The sequence below is a fragment of the Thermobia domestica genome, chromosome 9 (genome assembly GCF_964235325.1).
Source record: "Thermobia domestica chromosome 9, izTheDome1.hap1.1, whole genome shotgun sequence".
NCBI classification, from domain to species: domain Eukaryota; kingdom Metazoa; phylum Arthropoda; class Insecta; order Zygentoma; family Lepismatidae; genus Thermobia; species Thermobia domestica.
In genome coordinates, this window is record NC_137462.1 from 95,108,754 (window position 1) to 95,135,424 (window position 26,671).

Genomic DNA, 26,671 nt, shown 5'->3' on the forward strand with positions numbered 1-26,671 from the left:
CCTCACAGAGTGTTATTAGTCAGTTTTAGAAGAGAGATCGTCTTAGCAAATCAGATATTCTCAGAGCATGATTTTAAACAGAATACTCCAAGCATATGTGTATTCAGTTGTTCTTTCTATAAAATAGATGTAAAATAAAAACTATTGTAAGGTGTGAAAAGTAAAATAAAATAAAATAATTAAAAGGTGTATTTTATTTCTATAATTGTGTGCCACCATAAAGATAAGAAGTCTAAACGCAACGTGGAGTGTTTTGAATGAGTTTAGTGATGTAGCGTGGTTAAGAATATGACTGAGGACCTGTATATAACGGGTTATGCTGTTATAGGTTCTAAAGAAATTTGTAAAGGACCACTTAAGGAAACATTCATATAAAAAATAATCAATTTTCATTTATTTCTTAACAAATCATGTGGAAAAAGAAAGTTTGTGATTTACTAACATTGACGAGGATTTTTAACTGTGGTTATACAGTATAATAATTTAAACGGAAAAACCGAATATACTGTTTAGGAATTGCTAAAATGTTTTCAACTGTGTATTGTAGGAGTATGTATATCGATGTTCTTATTTTGAACTATTTTAGTTGCATTTTAGGTATACATCTCAGGGGAATACCAAATTCCCATGTCCATTCAAATCCATCTATGCAGAAGCAACTGTGGTAACAGTATTTTGATTCGATATCGTGTTCCAAACACTCCGTTCCATTGAATCTTGCATGAAGTTTGTACACTTGATTTTCTCCACAAACTAGAAAGAGAGAAATTCATGCAAATAAATTTTAATTAGAATTGAAAAAGGCCCGAATAGGGTCTTGCTGTTAATGTAAATGAAGAAAAATTAATAGACATAGTGAGGATGTTCTAACTATTTATGTTCTACTTTATTAGAAGCAAGTCTAAGCTTTACAAAGTCGGCAATTGAATATATTGTGTCATATTTATGCAATCGGAAACAATCTGTTCTATACAAGGGACATATCACTGAAAAGTTTGCTACTCTGTCTGGGGTTTCTCAAGGATCTCATCTGGGTTCTCTGTTATTTCTTCTACTTATTAATGATATCCCGCTTTTTGTTGAAAACTCTGAGATTCTCCTATTCACTGATGATCTCAAATTATATTCTAGAATTAATTCAACTGAAAGCTGCATACAAATACAACAAGATCTACTGCGAGTTCAAACATGGTGTGATGACAAAAATTAATAATAATTGTATCTAAGTGTAAATCCCTTTCTTTACGAGAAAAAGAAATCCTTTGACAATACACTGAAAGAAACCAAACTGTCCACGCCAAGTACTCTTAAATATTTGGTGTTATTCATTATCCTCAATTAAATTTCAATCAACACATAAATATGAAAGCAAACAGCGCATATAGAAACTTAGGTTTAATGTACAAAATAGGGTAAGACTTTTTTCAGTGAGAGAACGCTACAAACACTTTATTTTACATATGTTAGATCAAAATTAGAATATTGTTCTACTATATGGACTCCCAGTAATATAAATACTCTCAAGAAATAGAAAGCATCAAACGAAATTCTTGAAAATGTTTATATACAAAAAACTAGTTTTTATCCCAAATATTTTTCCTACAATGATCTAGTAAACAATTTTAATTGTCAAACTTTAGAAAAAAGAAGATGGATGTTAGACTTGTTATTCTTATTCAAGTTATTAAATAATAAGATTGATTGTATGAAGTTGATCTCGGAAATATCATTGCGGATTCCCATTTGAAAAAACAGAGTGGAGAATACAGGTACACCTTGTCTCAAAAAGGTTGAGCGCATTCTTTATTGGTGTTTTGAGGCAAAAATTTTCTAAGTCCAGCTTCGGGTATCTTCGGGAAAAAGTAAGCCAGGTTCGAACCTCCAAGCCAGCCTTTGCAATCCGGAAAAAGTTTGCAGATGTGTTTTTCTTCTTTTAAATATAATAAGACTTGTTATCAAGTGTTGAAAAAAGCAACATTGATTGAAATACTTAATGATACAATATTTCGAAACCTTTTATTAATGTGAGCACATGCTTGTTTGTCATTTAGCTCTCTATACGTAATGGAACATTTAAATACGTTAAATAATCTTTCCATATGTAAAAGAATGCTCCAAGTTAAGAAATAGAACATAATTATCGCCTGAGTACTAAAATAAAAGTTAAAGTAGAACAGAAACAGCGTTTGTAATGGATATGAATGTCATAATTATCTTGAGATCCGTTATATATCGCTAGAAGGTTAGTTCTAGAAGTCCTTGTGTTAGCTCATTGGTAAGCTGTCGGTTTTCAAATCATAAGGTTGTGAGTTCGATTCTCATCTGGGTCAATACTTTTTTAAAAATTATATTTTCCGCAATGCATGAAAAAGTATATAAAATAATTACATTAAAATACATAAGTTGTTTATATATAACATAATAATTGCAGAACATAGTAATTATTATGTTTAAAATATAACATCTGAGATAATTTTCACAGTAGGTCGGTATTATATATGAGGATGTAAATACAAGTTAAGAAACTCGTTCAATAGCAATAAATAAATCATGTAGTGTATTTATTTGCAGCTATTTGTCATATAGAGAGTAATTCTCAATATTCATAATACAGAATGTCATTTATGTTCTTGAAAAGTTATTCGATTCATAAACAAATTGTATAAACAGAGAATCCAAAGTCGGAACGCTCGCAAAAAAATTCATGAACCCCAAAGGTCACGTGAGCAGACTGGGATTATCCTTATGAAGCATGCCACAGCAGAAAGTCTTTACATAGATTTTCAATTAAATTCCTGATATATGCTTTTGCAATGTGGAAGTGGTGATGCCTTGAGTCGCCCTCTCTCGCTCGCTCGTTCGCTCACTCTCTATTTATACAGAATATAAAAGTGGATTTATGTGTGTGTTTCAACATAATTCTGATATATCTAGAGCAATTTTAGCTATATTTCTTACAGTCTGGAAAAAGAGTACTGTCGGGATACATATCAAAAATGCTAGAAACGGGTCGATATTAGTATCGAATCCATAGTTTCGTGGTCGCTTAGGTGAATAGCTCTACTTTCATTTCAAGTCATATTAAGCTCCCATTAACACCCAGGGTGGTTACGTAGCGACATAAAGATATCGAAATCAACCGATATTAGAATCGAATCGTAAGTTTTCAGCGCCGCTAACAGTGCAGCATTTCCCATTAGTCCACATTAGTCCCATTGCCTAGCGGGCAACATATTTGCAGAGTGCAAATTTTAAAACTTGAATAATATTTTAATTTTTTCCGTATGAAAAAGTTAAAAATCATGAGCAAATTTACTATTTCACGAACAATCCTCTTTTACTATTCTAATATGTTTAATAATAGCGTAAGAAATGTAATCGTAATTCAGAACATGTTTCACAGTTGTTATTTTCTGTTACATAGTTGTAGCTGTAGCATGTAGTGAGTTGAATTTAACAGTAATAAATTCACTAATTAACCATATTCGAATTAAGTTTTATTTTTAAGTTCGGAATGAAGGGGCGGAGAAATGTGTAGTTATTGGGAGCACCGAGCTTTTCTACATTTTACTTTCAAGATCTCCATTTTTCTTTTGTCATTTGTTCCTAATAAAAAAAGTTGAGTCACTTTTGGATTGCCATAGGATAGTAGGAGTTGGATTTTGGGATGCAGCCTGTGAGATTCTAGAGGAGCTAACTGCTTGAAAAAATATTTTTGAATCATCTGTAACATATGAAATAAGTATATGTATCATAAAAAAATTGAAAGTAACTATGTCTGAGTAATCATCACGGTCAAATTGCAAAGTCAAATGAATTGACGTTTGGTATATAATCAGGCTCCAATCCCAACTGGGAAGTTATCATACGCGTGTCACTTTCATTATAATACATATCCATAGGGGGAGTAGAAGTCCGAATTTTAGCGAAAAATTTAGTATATCACAAACCGTTCAACTGAAAGCTGAAATTCAGCATATAACTCTTTATTAAAAATAAAGAGAATATGCCTTGGCATTTTTTAAAATTGTCTTTTATGAGCGGGGGAACGGGGGTGCATCTTCTATATATTGGAAATTGGTAGTGGGTTGATTTGTAAAAATAATCGAAAACGATTGATATTAGTTGAGAAAAAGATTGAGTAATGCAAACTAAAGTTCTTTTTGAATTTTATACCCACTGCTTTCTATTTATAATTGCTGAAGCTGGTGTTTAATATATGGAGCGTTCCGAGCATAATGCAATCAAGCCATAAAGTTAGAGAAAATTTGCCATAAAATTTGTATTCTAAACTTAACTTAATTACATGGGCATTTTCAATTAGTACGGCAGGCTTAATTATATAGAAAATTAGTTTCTCTCTCTCTCTCTTTTTTTTTAACGTTGGTCTACTTTTCCTTGATTCGGAACTTTTAAATTTCACCCTATTTTCTACTGAAATGTGTCTGTAAGGCAACAAAGAAATAATTACATATGATAAATTTAAATTCATTTTAATTCGGAAGATGAGAAACACTTTGCCATTATATATCGTAAAGGTCAGACCCACCAGTATTGTAACAAAGAGGTGCTTGAGCCAATGACGGTAGAAATTCAAACTCCGATAAGTGATAATTTCACAGTTTTGTTTTATTACAAGTGTAATCTCTTTAGTCAATGTAGAGGAGGACGTAGGTCATCGGTCAGAGTTGATGTCGATGGGTTTTGGTGGGTCGGAGTTGGTCGCAATGGTTCAGAGTGGTTCATAGTTGGTGGTGGCTCAGAGTGTATCACGATGGTTGATGGGTCAGAGTGGGCCAATGGGTCATTTGGGTGGTGGGTGATAGTGGGTCATGGTGGGTCGTGGATCAAATTTTCATTGACCCGCACCATCTCTGGTTAAAATTGTACCAAAGATAAGAGGCACCGAAGATCCATGTCGGCTATTATGCTCAAATTTTGAGCATGGATAGTACTCCACCAGAAAGCAATAAATCTGAAACGGTTCGCGGTATCACCTCCTAGAACTCGAGATGTAGGGGTTTGTCTGATTGGCTAAATTAAGACGTCAATGATTTATCCTTCAACAACCAAGCTTTTTATCATCGTTTCCGTGGGGAAGTCAGAAGAACACGTGCCTTGTAATCGTAATATTGATAGTTCGCGTCCACCCCGGGGTATTTGTTTTGTGTTTTTTTGATTCACCTAAATATAAACAAATCACACATATAGGCATTTTAACATATTTTGGGAGAGTAATTTTGTGGTTCGTTGGCGTTTCATCGCGTCTCTGCCGCTGGTAGTAAAGTTCTCAAAATGGAACTTGGGCCATCACGAATCGTCGCTGCGGGGCCACCAATTTCTAGCGAGAGGTTAATAGTTGACCATCTGTAGTCCACCGACGCTTACAGCTTAGGGTAATGAACGATGTCCTTGCCTTGTAGACTTCATGACTACCGACGTCGGCAGTCAACTAGCTTTTAGTATTCCTTTACGAACCATCTATCGTACATGTTTGTACACGGTGTTGTAATAATAATAATAATAATAATAATAATAATAATAATAATAATAATAATAATAATAATAATAATAATAATAATAATAATAATAATAATAATAACTATTATTATTATTATTATTATTATTATTATTATTATTATTATTATTATTATTATTATTATTATTATTATTATTATTATTTGTAGTTACAGTAGTATAATTGATGATAGAATAATTATTGTCTATGTATTGTCTAGGTAGGACTACACACAGGATTTGGCTCGTTTTGGTTCGACTTGACTCTAATCCGAGTCGAGTTGGAAGATATTTTTCGCGCCGAGTCCAAGAGTAGACCTCAAAGATGTCTGTTTCGAGTCGAATCGAGTTACAAAGAAAAGACGTTCGTGCCCATCCCTACTAATGAGAGCTTAATCGGAGTTAAGCGAAATTGAAAGTCTCACTATTTATCTAAGCGACTCCGAAAACTATGAATCTAATATCGATCATTTTCTGGCAATCTTTTATATGTATCCCCCTCCCATTCACCATAGGTAACCCGACAGCACTCTTTTTGAAACTATAAGAAATGTAGTTAAAATTACTCTAGGCCAGTGGTTCTCAATCTAATTCCTATCACGATCCCCTTTTATCACACGCTCGTGCCAGCGACCCTTTTATAATTTGTTTTATAATAAGCTTGTGTGGGATTTTTAACATACCTATTTCTATAATAGTAGAATCCATTTTTTTTGTTTATAGTGAACAGTGCCATGGAAAATCATTGCCCGAGGCGAGAGTATAGTACGATGTCACCGTATATATGAGTGACGTCGACAGACTAGCTACGAAGCGCAACCATGGTTGGCACGAAGCTCAATAACATTTTCAAAATAAACCCTACCTTTCCTTAATTTTGAGCACATTTTATTACGTTTTTCCTTCTATTTTACACATGTGCACATGCACTTTCCTAACATGAGTAACACACTTCCTCCGAAATATGTGGCCTCTTTTTTCGGCGCCCGGCACTGACAGTGGATACAGTAACTGTAATATCTATATTCCCAACGACGAAGGTGCTGGTTCAAGATGGATGTTAAACTCCTTCATTGAAGAGGCCATTAACGTATCCGATCTAAGCCCACAACTTCTTGACCAAATAATAGAATGATCATGCGACAAGTCTTTGCAACTGGTTTTCTGTAACGAAGACTTGGACAAGTTCTGCCCGATGAGGAGAGAAGAATATCCTGGTCTGGTATCTGCTGCTTTAAAAGTAATAATTCCATTTGCTATTTCGTACCTGTGCGAAAGTGGGTGGGTGTGTTTTATTTCATGGTAAACATTAAAACAAAGACAAGAAATCGCTTATCAGTTGAAAATGGCTTGATAATGTTCGTCACGAAGATTAAACCGGGCATTGCTGTACTAGTGAAATTACACCATGCTTAGGTATCTCATTAGGTTTCAATTTTAATTGTATTTCAATGTGCAGGTTTTGTTCCTTGTGTATTTTTCTAGCATTTTTATATACAATTCTCATTAGTTTCGTATCATACCCCTTTCATTTAAATTCATTTTTAAACAACTTTGCACCCTTTGAAAATGTTCAGTAGACTTATTTTTTATTGTGCTTTACAGTAGGCCTATGTATAAAAATAAAAGTATGCCTATCAGAACAAAATTCAAAATAATATTTAAAAATAATTTCCGGTATTAGATTCTAATTATATTTATCTCTTCCGCTTATCTTCGCGACTCCCTAGGGGCCGCGACTCCCAGATTGGGAAACCCTGCTCTAGCCATACATGAGTTACGTTGGAACATACATACATACACTTTTATATGTGTAAATACAGATTAGAGAGGGTTGAGAGAGAGCGATTAAGGTATTACCGCTCTCAATCTCTTCACTTTACTTTTGCGATTCGTAAATTTCTTACGTGACAGTTTGGGGCTAGCTAGTTTTTTGTCTTGAACCACGATCCGATTTTCGATATGCTCTACCTAAATGCTGTAATGCGAATAATGAGAAGTTATCTGCGTATGAAAATAGCTGCAAATAAATAGATTACATAACTTATTTATTGCTATTACACGATTTTCTTAATTTGTATTTAATATTCACATATAACATACCGACGTTCTGTCAATACCTCAGATGTTATATTTTAAAGATCAGTATTAATTATGTCGTGAAATGATATGAATATATATATTCAACTGATATATATATATATATATATACAACTGATGAATTATAATGTAACTATTTTACATAATTTTCATGCATTGAGGAAAGTAGAATATCATAAAAGAATCTCACCTGGACGGGTATCGAACTCACGATTTAAACGCTCGGGGTGTACCACTGAGCTAACATTACCGCTTTTCGGAATCTGCTTCTGAAATATAACTGAGCTCATACGTAAATGCTCTTTTCCGTATGGAAATCACAATGACGAAACAAGAGTGTGAATACATAGTTTCGAAATATTGTATCATTAAGTATTTCAATCAATGTTCTTTTCTTCTACACTTAATACCATTTCAACATGTCTTATTATATTTAACAGAAGGAAAAACATATCTCTACATTTTTGCCCGATTGCTAAGGTTGGCTTGGAGGTTCGAACCAGCAGCTTTAGTTTACTGTTTTCCGAAGATACTCGAAATTAGACTTCGAAAGTGTTCGTCTCAAAACAGCTATCATCATATCGCTCAATCTGTTTGGTATATGTTTTTATACGTATAGAGTCAGTATAACAATTTATTCTTTAAACAGCTTTTCGTATGTATTAATATTCCTTTATAAAAACTATTTTTAATATTATTATTACGGCGCACCATTTTCAGATTTCTTTTGCGAGTCGTTGACCAAGTCGTTCCCCACAATAGGCGTGTCGTGCAAGTAACCAATCACACGTCAGGTACTAGCTTTTATCTATTGCTTCCTGCTCACAGCTCAGAACATTGGTAACTATGGATAGACGTACAGCAGTAATTGCTTTATGGAAGTTGGAAGGCTATTCTGCAACTGCAGCTAGCAGGCGAGTAAGTGTCCCGGCCTCTACAGGAAGGCGATGGATTCGGAAATATGGTGCTACAGGTCAGACTGGTAATTTACGATCTCCTGGTCGTCCGCATGTGTCAACCGAAGCCGAAGATGCGAGATTAGTAAACGAAGCCCGGTTAGACCCACTAAGGACGTCTAGACAGATAAGGGAAGCTTCTCTCTTTCCTGGTAGTAAACATACAGCTCTGCGAAGGCTTCGTCATGCTGGGTTACGTGGCTGTGTTGCTGCCGTGAAGGAAAAACTCTGAGACGACCACAAAATTTACCGTCTCGCGTTTGCACAGGCGAATGTGGGTCGCAATTAGGAAAACGTAGTTTTCTCAGATGAATCCATATTCACAACATCAAATGAGGGACGCCGTTTTGTGTATCGTCCGAGAGGCACCCGATATGACCCTGGATATGTGGCTGCTTGTAATCGCAGTGGCCATGTATCTATTTCATGTTGGGGATGGATTTCCAGTCGCGGAGCAGGACAGCTTCACAGAATTGAAGGACATCTGGACAGTGCTCAGTACTTAGACATTATGAGTAATATCATGGTACCATCTGTACGAGTATTTTAGCCTGATGGTGTAATTCAGTTCCAGCAAGACCAGTCGCCAATACATACTTCCCGTGTGGTTCAGGAATGGTTCGCAGGGCAGCCTGAGATTGATTTAATTGACTGGCCGCCTCGTGGAGCAGACCTCAATCCCATAGAAAATATGTGGGCAGAAGTGAAGCGTACTCTAAGGGACAGTTGGCGTGAGGCAGATTCACCAAGAACTCAGGATGACCTGTGGCATCTTGTTTCCGGAGCATGGCTGGAGGTAGGGGAAGGAGATGGATTTGTCACCCATTTAATAGATTCCATGCCCAGAAGAATGGAGCGTGTAATAAATTCAGAAGGGTCTTGGACACAATATTAATGTCCCAGCCTTAACTCCCAAAAACAGCCCTTTTCAGGGCTGTCTAAACGCTTCTGAAATATTTCTAGAAGTAAACCACTCCTTGTATCCGATTTCAGTGCAATTCTACTAACAAAAAAAAACGATAAATCGCTGAGGCTTTGAACTTAAGACCTCTTCATTACCAAGCCCGTACTCTACCAGTGAGCTAACATGAACACGCAACCCAAACACGATTTTCAGTTTCTGGTATTCGATGACAATGATGCTCATATACTTTGTAAATGGTGTATTCATCTTGGGATATTCCGCAACACACACACACACATAAACAAAGCGAGAGAGAGAGAGAGAGAGATGAATATACAAAAGCATATTCAACGTATTCGAATGAGACTAAGTAACGACATTCCGTTCTAAAGAGAATTTGTGATTCTTCCCCTGACGTTAAGGGGATCGGGAAAAATTATGTGTCTTCAAGCAGGATCCGACTTTGGATACTCTGTTTATACACTTTCTATATCCGTAGGAATATACTGTATTTCACGAATGTAAATGACATGCTGTAATGAGAATATTGAGAAGTTACATCTGTATGACAAATAGCTGCAAATAAGTACACTACATAATTTATTTATTGCTATTGAACGATTTTCCTAACTTGTATTAAACATTCTCATATATAATACCGACCTACTGTGAACACCTACCTATCTCAGATGTTATATTTTAAACATAATAATTACTATGTTCTGCAATGATTATGTGATATATATACAACTGAGGTATTGTATTGTAGTTTATATAATTTAAAAAAAAATTCATGCATTGCGGAAAATACAATTTCATAAACAAAATCACTGACCCCCATGGGAACCGAACTCGTAACCTTAAGGTTTGAAATCCGACACCTTACCAGTGAGCTAACACAAGGATTTACGGAAACATGCTTCTAGCAAAACATGTATAACGTTTCTCAAGATAATTATGACATTCATATCCAGTACAAACGCGGTTTTTGTTTTACTTTGACTTTTATTTAAGTACTCAGGCGATAATTATGTTCTATGTCTTAACTTTGAGCATTCTTTTACATATGGAAAGATTCTTTAACGTATCTAAATGTTCAATTACGTATGGAGAGCTAAATGACAAACAAGAATGGGCTGACATTAATACAAGGTTTCGAAATATTGTATCATTAAGTATTTCAATCAATGTTGCTTTTTTTTCTACACTTGGTAACAAGTCTTATTATATTTAAAAGAAGAAAAACACATCTGCAAACTTTTTCCCGATTGCAAAGGCTGGCTTGGAGGTTCGAACCTGGTTTACTTTTTTCCGAAGATACCCGAAGCTGGACTTAGAAAATTTTTGCCTCAAAACACCAATAAAGAATGCGCTCAACCTTTTTGAGACAAGGTGTACATTTTATTGTGCGAAAGCCAGAAGCAATATATTATTTAAATCCCCTGTGTGGAGGCTGTGTACGTTATATAATGACATTGTAAATAAGGTTGATAAAGTGGATATATTTAAATTATCAGAAAACAGGTTCCGATCATATATAAAACAAGAACTGTTCTGTAGAAATAAGAATTTTAGGTATGTAACATTTACTGAATATACACAACACTATAATTGGGCACTAAGCCTCTTGTGTTGTATATTAAATAAATAAAATTAAATATGGCAAATAAAGTACTCAGTGCTTTGTCCAATCACATGAAAATGGAGAAAAACTTAAATAAATTTAAACAAATCTTAAAAGCGTATTTAACCCTCGAGAAGTCGCGCTGAAAAAGTAACGCGAGTAGTCGCCGTCGCGGTCAAAAGGACCGCACGAACATAATGTGTTGCAAATATCGTTTTAAACATTTTTCTTGTATTAGAAACGTAATTTTGTATATTTTCTAATTAAGAGGGAATAACATTAGAGAAAGTTTTACAGTAATAACTATTAGAGAAATCTACAATTAGACATGTTTTTTTTTATTTCTCATTTGGAATAAAATGATTTTTTTTCGTTACATATTTCTTTTGATAGATAGCTACGCACTGGTTTTATTGAAAATTCTACATCTCATGACGATCTTTAGTTTTTGTCAACTCTGGTTCGTCTAAAATTAGAAATGAAATAGTAAATTAGTTAAAAATACACTATATAAACATAATACTAGAACAAAGCTTCACAGCGCATTTTACATCTGAGTTTCGGCTTCGATTCCCGGTAGGACCTCATGTGTTCGGATCCTTCGTTAAGCAGTAGGTCCACGTCTTACATAGCCTTGATGCTGAAAAGGGCGCTAAATTGAAATCAAATCAAATTTACATTGAATTATTTTACGGTCCTGTTATTTTGAAACTTCACCTATACAGCACTACATTGAATTATTATGGGTTATCTTCAAATTTACACTGTTCTACACTTCGTCTTCGATTATTTCGTCCTCTCCTGCTCTGACTACATTCGGGGTATCGCTGGTCATTTCTGGATTTAAGATGTTCAGATTCGCTCGCAGTCTCCTCACTTCACCTTTCGTGTTCAGTCACTTTATATATGTTATATATATATGTTATGATCTTCCTCAGACAAAGCTTCCACGAGATCATCTCGGCTGATTTATCCAAATAGTCCATTCCTAACATTTCCCTCTGCATTTTAAGCTGTTCGTTTCTAATTTTCTCTTTTTTTCATACTTGGTATCAGTTTGTTATCTCTGTCGACCTCTCTTCCGTCCATTAAAAGAATATTTATGTTCATAAAACTTATAACATCTCCAAAGCAAAGGTCACGTGCAGAGCGAAACACTGAAGAAAACATCACACGGTTAGTCACGCACGGTGGAAAGCTGCGCAGAATCACTAAACAATCACTAGTAGTTAAACTAAACAACGGATAAGGGAGTAATTGAGCAGGAATGTTCCAGAAGGTGAGGGGGAAGGTTAGCTAGACGGAGAAGTCTGTCGGACAAACAGAATGGACACACGATCGAAAATAATTTCCCTGCGGTGCTTTTGACCGCGGTGCGACTACTCGAGGGTTAATAGGCAAAGAATTTTATAGTGTTAAAAAATATTTAGAAATACATGTATAAAAATGAAAAAAATATTTTATTTATATCTTTTATCTTTTCCTTAAATCGTATTATGTTTGTTTTATAATCTAACATATGTACATGCAAACTGAACCCTCCGGATACCATGTATTTGTTAGATGGAGTAAATGGTCTATTTTTCTTAGCTTCCCTCAACAATTTTATTTAAAACAAAACGGCAAGTTTAAATGGAACTTAGCCGGTGTCAGTCAGTGATTTTTGTATCAAATTTGCAACACTATGTGTTTGTATTGGAAGTCGCTCCTTTCAGTAGTTGAACGTTAGTTGTTGATGTTTGGCGATAGTAGTACAGTTCTGTTTACCGTCTAAGGTTTGTAAGAAATAAGTTATCATTGCAGCAGCGTGTTTGGGTGACAAATGTCAACCGCGCGCCTATATACGTAACAGTAAACTGTCAAAACGCCGGAAGACAGAGACGATAAGATATATGAATGTCGTTTTGCAGTGGCTTGAGGAGGAAGAGAAACTGGAGTGTGTTCTGATAAAAGTGATAATGAAATTTATCACGTGACTGCAAGTGACCACAACACTGAGTCGGAGCAGGTAGAATATGCTCTAAGAGAGACCGGGACACGTTTTCTATAGGGTCACGTTTTCAACTGGCTTTAGTTCTGAAAGAATCCATTAAATCGCTCCTGTGGGTGGACCAACTGAATCAGCAATGCTTGGCTCGCCATATACGCAAGTTTCAGTTGAGTAGCTGTGTTGGCGTAGGCAGGAGATCTTGTGAACTCATTTTTTCGAAGATGAGTAAACTATCAGGTCTGCATTAAAACTTAAAATAACTGTACTAGCGTTAAACGTACTGCTTTGACATTGCATGCACTAAAGATGATGTTCTTCATTTGCTTAATGAGTTTGTTTTGCAAATAATATACATCATTACTCGTCAAGGTTATGTTGAAGTTCAAAAATGGCGATGGGGCAAGTTTACCAAGAACATACGCGGCACGTACTCGCATATTTCTCCAGTCTCAGATAGTTGTTTTCATTGTAGTAGAACAATAAGAAATAAATGTAGGGCCTACTTTGTAAAAAAAATCTAGGAAAGAACTATGTATGGTACAAAATACGTAGTCATTGACCATGCACGCAGCCAGGGGTTGTAAAAAAGCTAATGTTATTCTATGCTGACTTTTTTTTTTTTTTTTTTTTGCTAAATGACGTCCGAACAACTCCCTCGAAATCTCGAAATATATAGAATCACATATCATGCCATCATACTTTACAGGAAGGCCACCTCCTGCCAGCGAACTACCAAACATTGAAGGCACAACCAATCCCGAGCAAACGTCAAATTTGCCAGAGCAATCACCTGTTCGTCATTCTACTTCAAACCCAGCTAAAGCATCATATTCTTCTGCACAAAGGTAGGCTAGGTGTTTCTTCGACTTCCAAACAATCTTGTCCTACTCCTGAAGAGGTAAGACCTTTTGAAAAGGCCGCACCTAGGAAGCAAACACAACGAGGAAAGAAAAGGACGTCAGCTATTCTGACAGATTCTCCCGTTAATAAATGCAGTGCAATTGGCCAAAGATTTACTACCAAACAAAAGGGACATTTTCAGCAAAAGCAACGACTTATTACCTGTGTTTTAGCATGTGGAGTAGTTGGAACACTTGCACCTGTACAGTTTTAGTAGGTTGGCCAACTTGCCCCGCATACGGGACACATTTTCAACGTCACATGATCACACTTCCATTGATAGTGAAAATCAGTATTTATTATATGATAAAATACCTGTTCCACTTCGTTCACAAAGGTATAAAGAATATAATGATCTCCTGTTTACTTCTAAATAGATTTCAGGTAAAATACCGCACATGCAATTTTAAAAAGTTGGCAAATGTGCCCCGTCTCCCCTAATATTTTTATCTTCTAAGGTTATGTGCAATTAATACATTTGTATCCAGAAATTCAATACCAGTTCACATCAATTGTCACGACGGAGTATATTTTGGAGGATATTGCCTGGGAAATGATTAAACCTCAGATACAATACCTATCCTATATTCCCCAAATTCCACTTGAAATTAGGAAGAGGGGTGACTCCGCCTGTTATTTGATGTTGAGGAATGAGAAATGGTCAAAGTTGACAATCCATAATGCTCCAGACGACTATGGCATGCTTATGGAAGAGGAAGAGACAAAACTGAAACGAAGGGCTGTTTGAGATGTAACAGACGGATGAGTGTATTACATCTCAAAGGCATTTGTGTAACATGCTTGGAATCAGTCTAGTAGTCAGTGTACAACCAAAACTATAAGCTTGATTAACATTTTATGAAATAAATTTTGAAATCGTCATTTAAAGATAATTTTACTTATTCTAGATAGAATTTAATAGGCGGGTGGCATCTTTCACCCACGCAACTACCCAAACGTCCGCGCCTAACACAAGGTTCAGAATAAAATAAGAGGTACATACAGGATACTTCCCCGTACGTTTGAAAATACAGTATAAGCCCATGTGACCCACTGGAAGTGCAAATGATGCTACTAGTATACCAGGCGCACAAATAAAAACTTCTCTCCCTAAGGTTTCAAATTTTGGCCAGAGTGTTCCATACTACAGGGAACTACGTACTCGAAGTATTAAACAAGTGTTATTCTACACTCGAAAGATAATAAGTAATTTTTAAGGAGTGCTACCTGTATTCTTAGAAAAAAATATAAAACTATTTCATCTATTGAAGAAACAGTAATGGTGGAATGAAAGATTGGAATAGATGTTGACGAGTGACGTCACGACAGCTCTTTGACAAGGAAATTGCTTGTTATTCTTGTTACATGTCGTTTAGGTTCATGATTAATGATGTTGCATTGAACACTTCTCAATATTGTGTAATATTTGTAAGCTTTGTTCTCATTGGGTTTCAATTATATCATTCATTACCTTACTAGTTTGTGATTGTTCAATGATAAAAATCATATTTTCGTTTTTCAAGTTTTACATCGCTAAAGATTTCTCATCTGAATGTAAGTGCATTTGTTCTTTACTTTAACAAATGGCTATTCAAATTTAACTGAATATGTTATAGCTTGAAAGTCAACGGAAATAATTTGACTTAGTTCCAATGTTATTCTAACAACACGTTATTGTCATGGAAGATTGCATTTTCAGATTTATGCTCATAGAATTATACAAATTTTCGGGAACTACGCATTTCTCTCATTAATTATCATCATTATCATAACCGGTGTGATTCTTGATCCGCCTTAGTTTGATTTTTCATTTTTTGGAAATTATTCTGAGAATTATATTGTTTATTCTCAAAAACTGTGCAAGAGAATTTCTATAAAAAAAATCACTAGCATGGTTGTTGTACAATATCAACGTTTAGATTTACTTTTTCTGTAAACTGGTCATGAAGATTAAATTGTTTTTCTTTTGGAAATTAGCCTGAAAATTTGTTAAATGTTTCAGTCACGTGACTTTCTACACAAGCAATTTTAAAATTACAAACTTTACTTTTCGAAAATTACATATGTGGGAATTACATTGCTTTATCTTAAAAACTGCATGAGAATTTGTCAAACGTTTGTTCAATATTAAAGTAACGTGGTTCCTATAGAGTATGGTTTTGTATTTCCAAGAGAGGCCCATGAGATTCCAATTGTATTTTATTCTCTAAAATTACACATGCCGGGTACAGTAACATAATATTTGATGCTCATTGAAAATAGCCAAACGTGTTACTTCTTATAGTATAACGTAATATACAAAATCCATTATGAGCGTAAAGAAAAACAAGTGCTTACTATAATTATTCTCTGTTATAGAGATCAGATTAAAGGACAGTTAAAAAACTATTTCATTCATGCATTCTTTTTGTCACGTATATATGCGAACAGAATTTTAGGTTAATTATATGTAACATCTTCATAAATAGAGTCTCTTGTTTAATTTCGAATATGACAAGAATACACTTTTTGGTTTGATTTTTCTTTAGTTTAGCTTCAGTTTTCGCAGCGGATCTATCTGAAATGTGCAATCTGATTCACATGACCTCCTACTAGGATTGGAAACTGAAGTTATTCCATGAAGGAGCTCAATAAAGTTTTATATTAACTCAAGATTAATGATTTGTTGTTTTTAACTAGGTCAGTATTTTCATTTGGGACTTTAATTTCTCTGTTTGTAGATGAAATCAACGCTTTTAAATACCTGAACTGCTTCGTGGCTAATCGGTTACCGTATGCGTCTTTGGCGTGGGAGGCCTAGGTTTGATTCCCAGCGGAATCTCATGTGGTTCAGATTCCGTATTTATCAGTAGCCTAGGTCTTGTCTTATATAGCCTCGCTGCTAAAAGGGACGTTATACTTAAAACCAATTCAACTCAACCTTTTAAATACTTTTTTATCGTTCGCATTACATTTCTATCGTAATTATTTTCTTTATACCTTGGCCGAATCGTGTTTTACAATTGTTAATGAAGTGACTCGTTACTACGGATGATTGAAGGTTGTATGTTTGAAGTTCAGATCAATGTACCACCAACCAATATCGTCCAATGGGTACATAATAGATTCCAGGCTGTGCTGGATCACTTATTAGAAAATATCACCAATGATGCTATTATAGGATCAAGTAATAAGATTAAACCGTCGTGGTAAGTTTTTGTCAGGCACGTATCTTGACACTTTATACAATGTGGGCCTCGTTTGGAAGGGTACTCCCATGTTAATGTTTGCTTCTCCTTCACAAACATTCATCGTTCATTTTCATCGAGAGGATATTCCAAGATGATTCGGATATAGTAATCGTTTATTGCAATGAGTACTGGAAAATGAAGAACTGCTATGAAGCAAGCAAGGAATTGTACGTGTAAAGAGTCAAGAGTCAAGGTATATTGCATATGTCCTTGTAATTGCCATTGAATTGCAGAAATAGAAGACTATAGGCATGAATCGTCACGAGCAGAATCAAAATCAGAGAAAATATGACCTTGACAAAGAAGTAGATTATGAATGTGCTAAAGTAAAAGTAAATTTAGACCATGCTATCAATGTTAATGAAATTCATCAGTTTCAGATTAATTCAAAAGAGTACAAAATTACGGTGTATACCAGATTCTCCAGAAAATATATCATTTGCGATGGACTCAGGAATGAAACTCGCACTCCATAAATTTGATGTGTTTAGCTGAATATTTTGGCAGCATCTTTGACTGCTTGCTTCGTCTCCAATTTCTACAGTGAAACGTACTACAAAAGACATAATGAACATGAGACATTTTAAAAAATGTCTCGTAAAAAATACTACATGCTTACGAAGACTTGACCTCTATCCATCAACAATCAAACTTTTGTGTTATGCAGTGACTATAATCCTTAGTTTTATGAGAAGTGTGTTTCAAAAATCATATGATTGCATCATATCATAAACGAGAACCTGTCTGCCAACTGGTGAAGCTGTGTAGTAAACGTTTCATAGTGTACGAAGTGGGTAATGCACCCGTGACTGTCAGCTTTGCAAGAAGACTACTTTGGCAGTGGAACAATGTTTCATGATTCCTGATAAGCAATACTTGAAGTCCGGTTTACTCTGAATAATGTATGTGAAAGAAAGCAATGTTTGTGTTTTACGACATTAAAGGATACTGATTATAATATATTCGTGCACTTCCTGAATTTATTGGCTGAAAACAAATCTTTTAAATATGCATGGAAAACGAAAATATCATGCTGTCTTGCAATACTTGTGAACAGCGGCAATATATTTTTCGTGATAAGGTTTCAATGCATCATTTTCTCTTGTACTGCGAAAATATTCTCGAACATAAAATGGATCGAATGTCTTGAACAAACAGAAATAAAGGACATTTTACAATGAAAGCCGTGGTTCAACAAAATAAATAGCAACATTCAGTTTTTATATGGAAAGAAATTTTAACAATAAATAATCTGACAGTTATTGACTCTTTGAATTTTCTACCCAGGGCTCTAAGTAAATAGTCGACAGCATTTAGTTTACCTGCAACCGAAAGCTACTTAATGCATTTCATTAACTCCATAAAGAATCAAAAAAATATAGAATCACTTTCAGAAGTGATGTACTAAGTATTATGGTACAAATGGTAGCAATACTTTCTGCACTAAGTATTATGGTGCAAATGAAATGTCCATCGGAAACAGGAGTAAGTTCATTCAATGGTATACCTCGCATCAATAAATGCAACAGCAAATTCCGTGCAGCCAGGCTACTAAATTTACACCTTATTCCATATCCGTGTCTGGTAAAGAGATCCCCTCCCTAATTCCCTCCGCCCTCCATACTGAAATCAGCAAACGACATTAGCACAATTTTAATGTCATATTAATGATTTATTGTTATCGATAAAATGAAACAATATAAGCGAGACGAAACACGATTCATATGATGAAGTGCAGAGAACTGTAAACACACGCAATGGAAAACTGAAACCTATGGATGTCTGTTAGGCAGAGGTACACAAATGAGATAGTGATAGAAAACAGAAAAGGAAGAAGAAGAAGATCATTATGGCACACATAAAAAATATGAAATTTAAACGTAGTAAAAACGAACCAAGCGTTATAATGTTACATTTCCACCAATCCAAGAGCACTAAAGAAGTATTGTTTAGATTCCCTGTCTTTGTAAGGCTATTCAAATATATGGGAGGAAGTTTGAAACATATATAAAGTCAGTTTCAAAATGAAGAAAAAAGTTGCCAAATTAAATACTCAATTTCCAGTAAAACTGTAGAGTTCGGAGAAACTGCTACCGTAACATACATGTTTTGTTTACGTGAGATTTGGTTGTTAATTATGTGGTGATCATTGAAAGTTCTGATCCGAAATACATTATAGTAAACCTAGTATGTTATATTGTTCATTCCAGGCTACATAATTTCTAGACTAAGTTTCTGGTTATTTCAAGTGAAGCTTTTGTTTATATTACTTTTAAACAAAATTCGTTTGTATATTATAATTTATCTCAACATCCTATAAACCAAGATGTTTTATTCACGTCTGAAATACGAGACGTGGAAGGTCAGCTACATCTATACGGAACATTCGCTTTCCCTTTTGCACATTTTAGCTTTTCGTTATGATACGCGCATACAAAACATGTATGGCTATCTTTTGAAATTATCCTGGGTATGTCTTAGAGCTCTACATTTCCATTAGAAATTGAGTATATAATTTGACAACTTAATTTGGTCTTAATGTACAAATTAGTTTAATGAATATTTCTCGCATTCTCTATATATTCAAATAGCAATAAAACAATAAAACATCCACACCTTCTATTGTGCTGTAGGATATTTGAGAGGAAACTTAGGTGTATTTTTATTGTTAGGTTCTTTTTACTCCGTTTAAATTATGTACGATTATCTGTGATTCCTTTTCTTCTCCTCCTCTTTTTTCTCCCCTTTTCTCTCTCTGTCTCACATCTGTATCTCTATCTAACAGACGCCCATCGATGTCAGTTTTTAATTGTTTGTGTGTTTAAGTTTCTCCCTCCATCACGTTACAAATCTTGTACGTCTTGCATTTATTCTTTCATTATATCGATACTAATACATATCTCTTTTGAAATTATAATTAAGCTCACGTTGTTTGCTGATTTTGGTATGGAAAAGACGAAGGGAGGAGACAGAGCGAGTTTTCCTTCACCACGCACGATTATGGGGTAAAAATGCGTCATTTGAGTGGCCGAACTGCACCGGGTTTGCTTCCTGAATATTACTGATGCCAAGTGTACATCACTACATTGGACACGCTTCATTTCCAGGAGTAAATTGTCAACTGTTCAGGGTGTCAAAGTACATATTCAAGCACATATCTCCTTGATAAGGACGTTCGAAGCAGAAACAAAAGTAAATCCGTTCCTGGAGGCCATGACTCTTGCATGAAGTTATAATCTCGTTGCAGCCGAAATTTCCTTAAGCACGATACTGTTGGAATTCTACCGAAATAAGGTTACCAAGGGAGAAGTACACAATCGATTTGACAGCTGGCCTATATTGAGAAGACGGAAGATAAGGAAACCTTTATTAGGCTAAACAGAAGGTTTTTGCTTGCAGGATTCCGAATTGATGGGTAATGCTGAGATCCCGAGATGTCACAGGAGCACGTCTATAAACTTGAAGACTATAATTTCCACGTTTACATACATTTGTAATACTACAAGACGTAATCATCTCATTTATGGTAATCCTGAAAACACGATGAAATTTTGACATGAATGTGCACAATGAAAAATGCCAAGGATGTATGAATTAGGGTACATTGTTCATGACATATGGGAGTACGAAGTTGAACAAATCATCAAGAAGGAACTAGTAATAATGATGTATCTTTCACCTCCAAATGAGTTGTGGACTATTACATTCTAAAGTTAGCAGTAGAATAAAAATTACGGATCTGTCACATTGTCAGTCGTTTTTGCATCTTTCACAATGCTTCCTGATAGCATGTACTCATTTTCTCAGTGTCGCATGATATGCCATGACCGACGGACCATCCAACCATGGAGAACTGAGTACCCCATGAAATTCGTTCTGTTTTATGACCACTTTTGAGGGGTGTACTGGTTCTCTTGTACGACCATTGTTTTCAACCCCTACTTTAACATAGTTAAAAATTACATAAGACTATGTACACACATTTTCGCAACACGTAGCAGAGCGGACAAAGAGTGTGGCTTATTTTTCTATCACTATTTAACAATGCACAGATTACTTAAGACTATGAACATATACTTCAACCCCCATTTAACACAACAGAGAATACACAAGACTATGAACACATAGCAGGAGTGAACTAGTTCCCTTTCACGACCACTTTCTTCAACACCTATTTTAACATAGCAAAATTACATAAGACTATGAACACATATTCCAATCAGAAATTACTTAAGGTTTGGCATATTTTCACAACACCCCTCTGTAACATAGCACAGCTGATAAAAGAAATGAAATCTTTGAGTTTTACGTCCCACGGTTATCCCGGTGAGGCTAAAGGAGACGGTGATTATGAGAAGTGAATGAAATGGTGGAATGAAGAAAGTGGAAGGAAACGGGAGAAGCCCGAGAAATCCCACGCACGCAGTGTTTGTCCACCACAAAGTTCACTTGGCGGGAGCAGGGTTTGAGCCCGGGACCCCATGCACCAGAGGTGAACGCTCTACCACTGAGCCACCGCGGCCCCCGCTGATAAAAGAGTATGACCACTTTTTCTACCCTTATGTACACAACAAAGGCTACTAACATAAGAGAGAATAATGGAAGTGTACTCGTCCTCTTTTTCACACTCCCTATGCAACATAACAGAGACTACATAAGGTTATGACATATAATATAAATTCCAATCCCTATGTAAGGGGTCTGTCCTGGTTCGTATTTTAGTAATCTTCAAAATAATTCGAAGCGTTTTAACACTTTCTTAGCTGGTTTTTAATACTAAACCATGAGAAGCGTACATAATGAACTTTCTGCATATACAACAAGATGTCTACACCTTTATACACACTTATTTTCTCGACAAAATGTCTACGTACATGTACATTTATTTACGACGTTGTTATAGTAACAACAACTCTCTTATTTTAGTTACCGATTACAGAAAATAAAGTCTCGAAGTCTCTATATGTCTTTCTTTTCTTTATACATAATATTGCTCAAATAATTCGGCTCTGATCCCTTTTTGTAAGCTGGCACAGATTGCTAATGTTACATACAACGTTATCGTTGTAGATGTTGCTCGGACGGGACTTCCATAATAGTTCTACTATGAAGGAAAGAACCCTGGGTTAAATATCATGAAACATTTACCTTTTGAATAGCCCTCGTATATTTAATATCACCTCTAATACACATATTCTATTTTTCCATTTATATATAATATATTATAGCATAACACATTTTTATATTTGTCAATATATCTCAATACTAATAACGACGAATTACAATTATCATGAATGAGGCTATTCAAAAATTAAACCTAACTGATAGTTTCCTTCTAGGGTACAAATTAACTATTCCTTCATATACAAACAACATTATTTACAAACAAAGATCTTCATTATATTAAATATTAATAGGATCAGAAGGCAACAAAATTAGAACATACAAACACACTGATAATTATCATTTAATACATTAATAAACTTTGAAAAATTAAGAGCTTCGATAATCATTATTCTTATTTTTTCCATATAATAAGGTGCATCTATTTTTTATAAGTCTGTCATTACCTTCATACGTTTACATTAAAATTATGATCTTTTAATTTTTTTCAATATCTATAATATTCATATAAGTAATTATGAGAAAACTTTGCAAAAGACATGAATCACAAACATAATAACATTACTTAACATACATTATAATAATAAATCGAATAAAGAACATAATAACCATACACGTAAGCAAAGGTCGATTTAATACGAATCCATCGGACGCCTTTTTGACAGTTCAAGTTATACGTTCGAAGAGTTCAATTAAGCAACATTGTATACCACAATCTTGTGTACGTGCTTGTCTTTAATAGGACGATACCATATTTTGATTCATATTTACGAAATTTCTGCCATCTGCAAATTGATTTTGTGAAGATCAGCGGTAATTATTACTCCTACTGAAATTTTGGTTGTTATTTCTGAAATTCCTAGCTCCATTTCTATAATTAGGTTGCGTTTGATTTCCGGTACCAAATAACTACTCATTCTATTATTGATACTACGAACATTAGAATCATTTTCAGGTTGTATATCTACATTACGAACAGGAGCATATTGTGTCTGATTACGTACATAATTACCCTGACCTCTATCCTGCATTTTATTGTTATTCTGAATTGCAGACTGACTCTCATAACTCTGAATGAGCATAATTAAATGGTTGAAGTTAATGCAATGTGCTCGACATTAACAACTGTTGTAGTCTAAATGGCAATAAGATCCTAATGGAAGCTATAATTCGGGATTCCGGATGGTTTGGATTTAATGATCTTAACTCATGATGTGTCGATACTACAAATTCAGTAATACTCCGGTGTAATTTTGGATTGTAATGCTTCGTTCGCAAAACAGCATCTCTATTCGCTACCATAAAATCGTTTTCATAATTTGATAGAAGAGCATTCTTAAAATCTGAATATGTATGAAGACTACCTCTAATAGCTTTAAACCATGTTAAGCAGGGTGGTAACAAGATGTGCGATAATAATTTTAAAAACTGAGACTCATCTACACCCATGAGCTCACATTCATCCTGAAATTTTTCGAGAAACGCCCTAGCGGGTATATCTTCTGGCACGCCACTAAATTATGTAAGCGACTTAACTTCGCTGAATCGCAACTGTTTACCTGTGTACGTGTTCATACCTCTACTGGAGATGTGTTTGCGCCTGGATGTTTGCCTCATTCTTCCTTCTCTTTCACTACTCTCTGCTCCACTCGAAGATCCATTAAGTTCTAAAGTTGTTCTGGGAGGACAATCAGGTACCCAACCTGTGGCTGTAGGATGATTCGTGCATTCGTTATCCTGAAATGGAGTTCCGGGAATACATCTTTCCTTGATGAAATTTACTTCGTCTCGCAGTAATTTAATATGATTTTCATGGGCATTAATCGTTAATTCTAGAACATCCATTGACTCTTGAATTTTTGTGTTCCTTTGTACTACTTTTTCTACTTTCTCTTCATAATTCTAAAATTTTTCCACTACATGTTTGTTCATCTGATTTAACTGATGTTGAACACGGTCCCACCTGTCTTCATTGCATTGATTCAACTTCACTATTTTTTCGTCAAAATCATTAGCTAACTGTATTATCTTCTGGTCCAATTTTTCTTCAAACTGTTGAATTTGCTCTGACTGGTTCCTCATTTGTTCAGACTGGTTTCTTATTTGTTCAGACTGGTTTCTTATTTGTTGGGCCAACTCATCCCCTTTTCGTACTTGATCCTTAATTTGCTCAGACTGGTTTCTTATTTGTTGGGCCAAGTCTTTTAAAATGTCTGTCAAATTTTCACTAGGAGTCAATTCAGGATACACACTCTGCTCACCACTTATATTATTACTTGTCGTACTCATGGCCATATTTCGATGAATTACTTTTCCACTTCTCAATAGGGTAATACTAAGGTCTCGTTGAAAGCTTGCCGTTTTTACTATCCTTCAAAACGACACTTAGATAGCTCCCGGTGGTGAGGCACTAATTTGTAAGAGGTCTGTCCTGGTTTGTATATTAGTAATCTTCAAAATAATTCAAAGCGTTTTAACACTTTCTTAGCTGGTTTTTAATACTAAATCATGAGAAGCGTACATAATGAACTTTCTGCATATACAACAAGATGTCTACACCTTTATACACACTTATTTTCTCGACAAGATGGGTACGTACATGTACATTTATTTACGACGTTGCTATAGTAACAACAACTCTCTTATTTTAGTTACCGATTACAAAAAATATCTCGAAGTCTCTATATGTCTTTATTTTCTTTATACATAATATTGCTCAAATAATTCGGCTCTGATCCCTTTTTGTAAGCTGGCACAGATTGCTAATGTTACATACAACGTTATCGTTGTACCTATATAGCATAGGAGAGAGTAAAGACTACGAAAACATATTCCAATATACTAATTTTTAAACCCTCTTTAGCATATAAAGTTGAACTCGTTCTCTTTTATTGTACATTCTTCCAACCTCTAATTAACGAAGCAGAGATTATGAAAAACTATGGCTTTTTTCAACTTTTATTTCCAAAGGCTACACGCACTGCTTCTTAACCCAGAAGCTAGTTACAAATATTGGATTAGTTTATGCGAGATACGTCCTTTTAACCGATTTGTACGAAACTCGGTGTAAAGAGGTTTCCATTCATGCTGCTTACGAATATTGTATTTGTTTTTACCTAGGTCTTATAGTTTATATGGGATACACCCTTTTATAACAATTACAGCCAATTTACTTTATGCGAAGAAAAAATGAAATCTTTAATTTTTACGTCCCACGATTATGCCAGTTAGGCTAAAGGAGACGGTGATGTTGAGAAATGAGTGAAACGGTGGAATGAAGAAAGTGGAAGAAAACGGGAGAACCCCTAGAAAACACACGAGCACGGTGTTTGTCCACCACAAATATCACACGGCGCGAGTTGACATCAAACTAGGGACCCCAAGCACCGGGACTTAGAATCCTTATGTATAGGGATATACTTGCACCAAGCAGAAAAAGCAGAAAAAGAGCGTTTTAATAGCTCAGTATTTTATACCTTTTATACTATTTAGAAAAACAAAAACAATAAATTTTAACGGTTTATTTACTTTTGTATCAACGAAAAAAACGAAGAAAGCCATTTAACTAGAGTAAGAAATTTGTACCTTTTGTTCTTTTCAAATAAACGAAGGAATAATTTTGGGTATCTTATTTATTTTCGTTTATTTAAACGGAATAAGTTTTGTATTGTTGGTAAAAAAAAATTTAAAATGTAGTACCATATCCTAATGAACCGCCCAAATTCTGTTTTGATTCTTAAAATGGTACATATATTTCCTTAGTCTTACAAAATCATACAAAATTCAAATTTTAAAGTGTCGAAAGGTACCTAAATGGTCCTTCTTCGTTTATTTGAATGAAATTATTTTTTCATTAGTAATACAAAATATAAAAACATAGTAATATAGCTCTTCCTGTACAAAAACATTATAAAATTTTGATTTAAAACTTTCTATCACAAAAATTGGTCTTTAAATTTTTAAATGGTCGTTTCTCTGGTTGACACAAAATACAAAAAGTAGTACAAAACCTTGCACCACAACTAACTAACCCACCCACATTTATTCCCTCGTTTATTTGAATAGTGAAAAAGAATCAATTTCTGAGCTAGTTCAAATGGTTCTTTTTCTGTTTGGTAAAAAATATATATTGTCCACCCAAATTTAGTCCTTCGCTTATTTGAATAGCACAAAAAGGTAGAAATTTGGAGTAAGTTAAAATGGACCTTCCTCGCCTTTTCTTGTTTGATACAAAATTAAATGCTTCACCCAAATTGATTCCTTCAACTTTTTGTGTAGCACAAAAAAGTCCAAATTTCTTAGTTAAATGGATTTTCTTCGCTTTTT

At 34.8% G+C, this 26,671-nt stretch overlaps 1 protein-coding gene across 1 annotated transcript in view; it reads right to left on the reverse strand.

Annotated features, from left to right (window-relative positions):
• Positions 1 to 456: 456 nt before the first annotated feature.
• LOC145694046 (zonadhesin-like) overlaps positions 457 to 26,671 on the reverse strand; it is a 139,132-nt gene continuing 112,917 nt past the window's right edge. Inside the window, exon 7 of the mRNA XM_081770185.1 lies at positions 457 to 753. Coding sequence (XP_081626311.1) covers positions 578 to 753 — 176 coding nt within the window. The 3' untranslated portion in view covers positions 457 to 577. The remainder of the gene's footprint in view (positions 754 to 26,671) is intronic.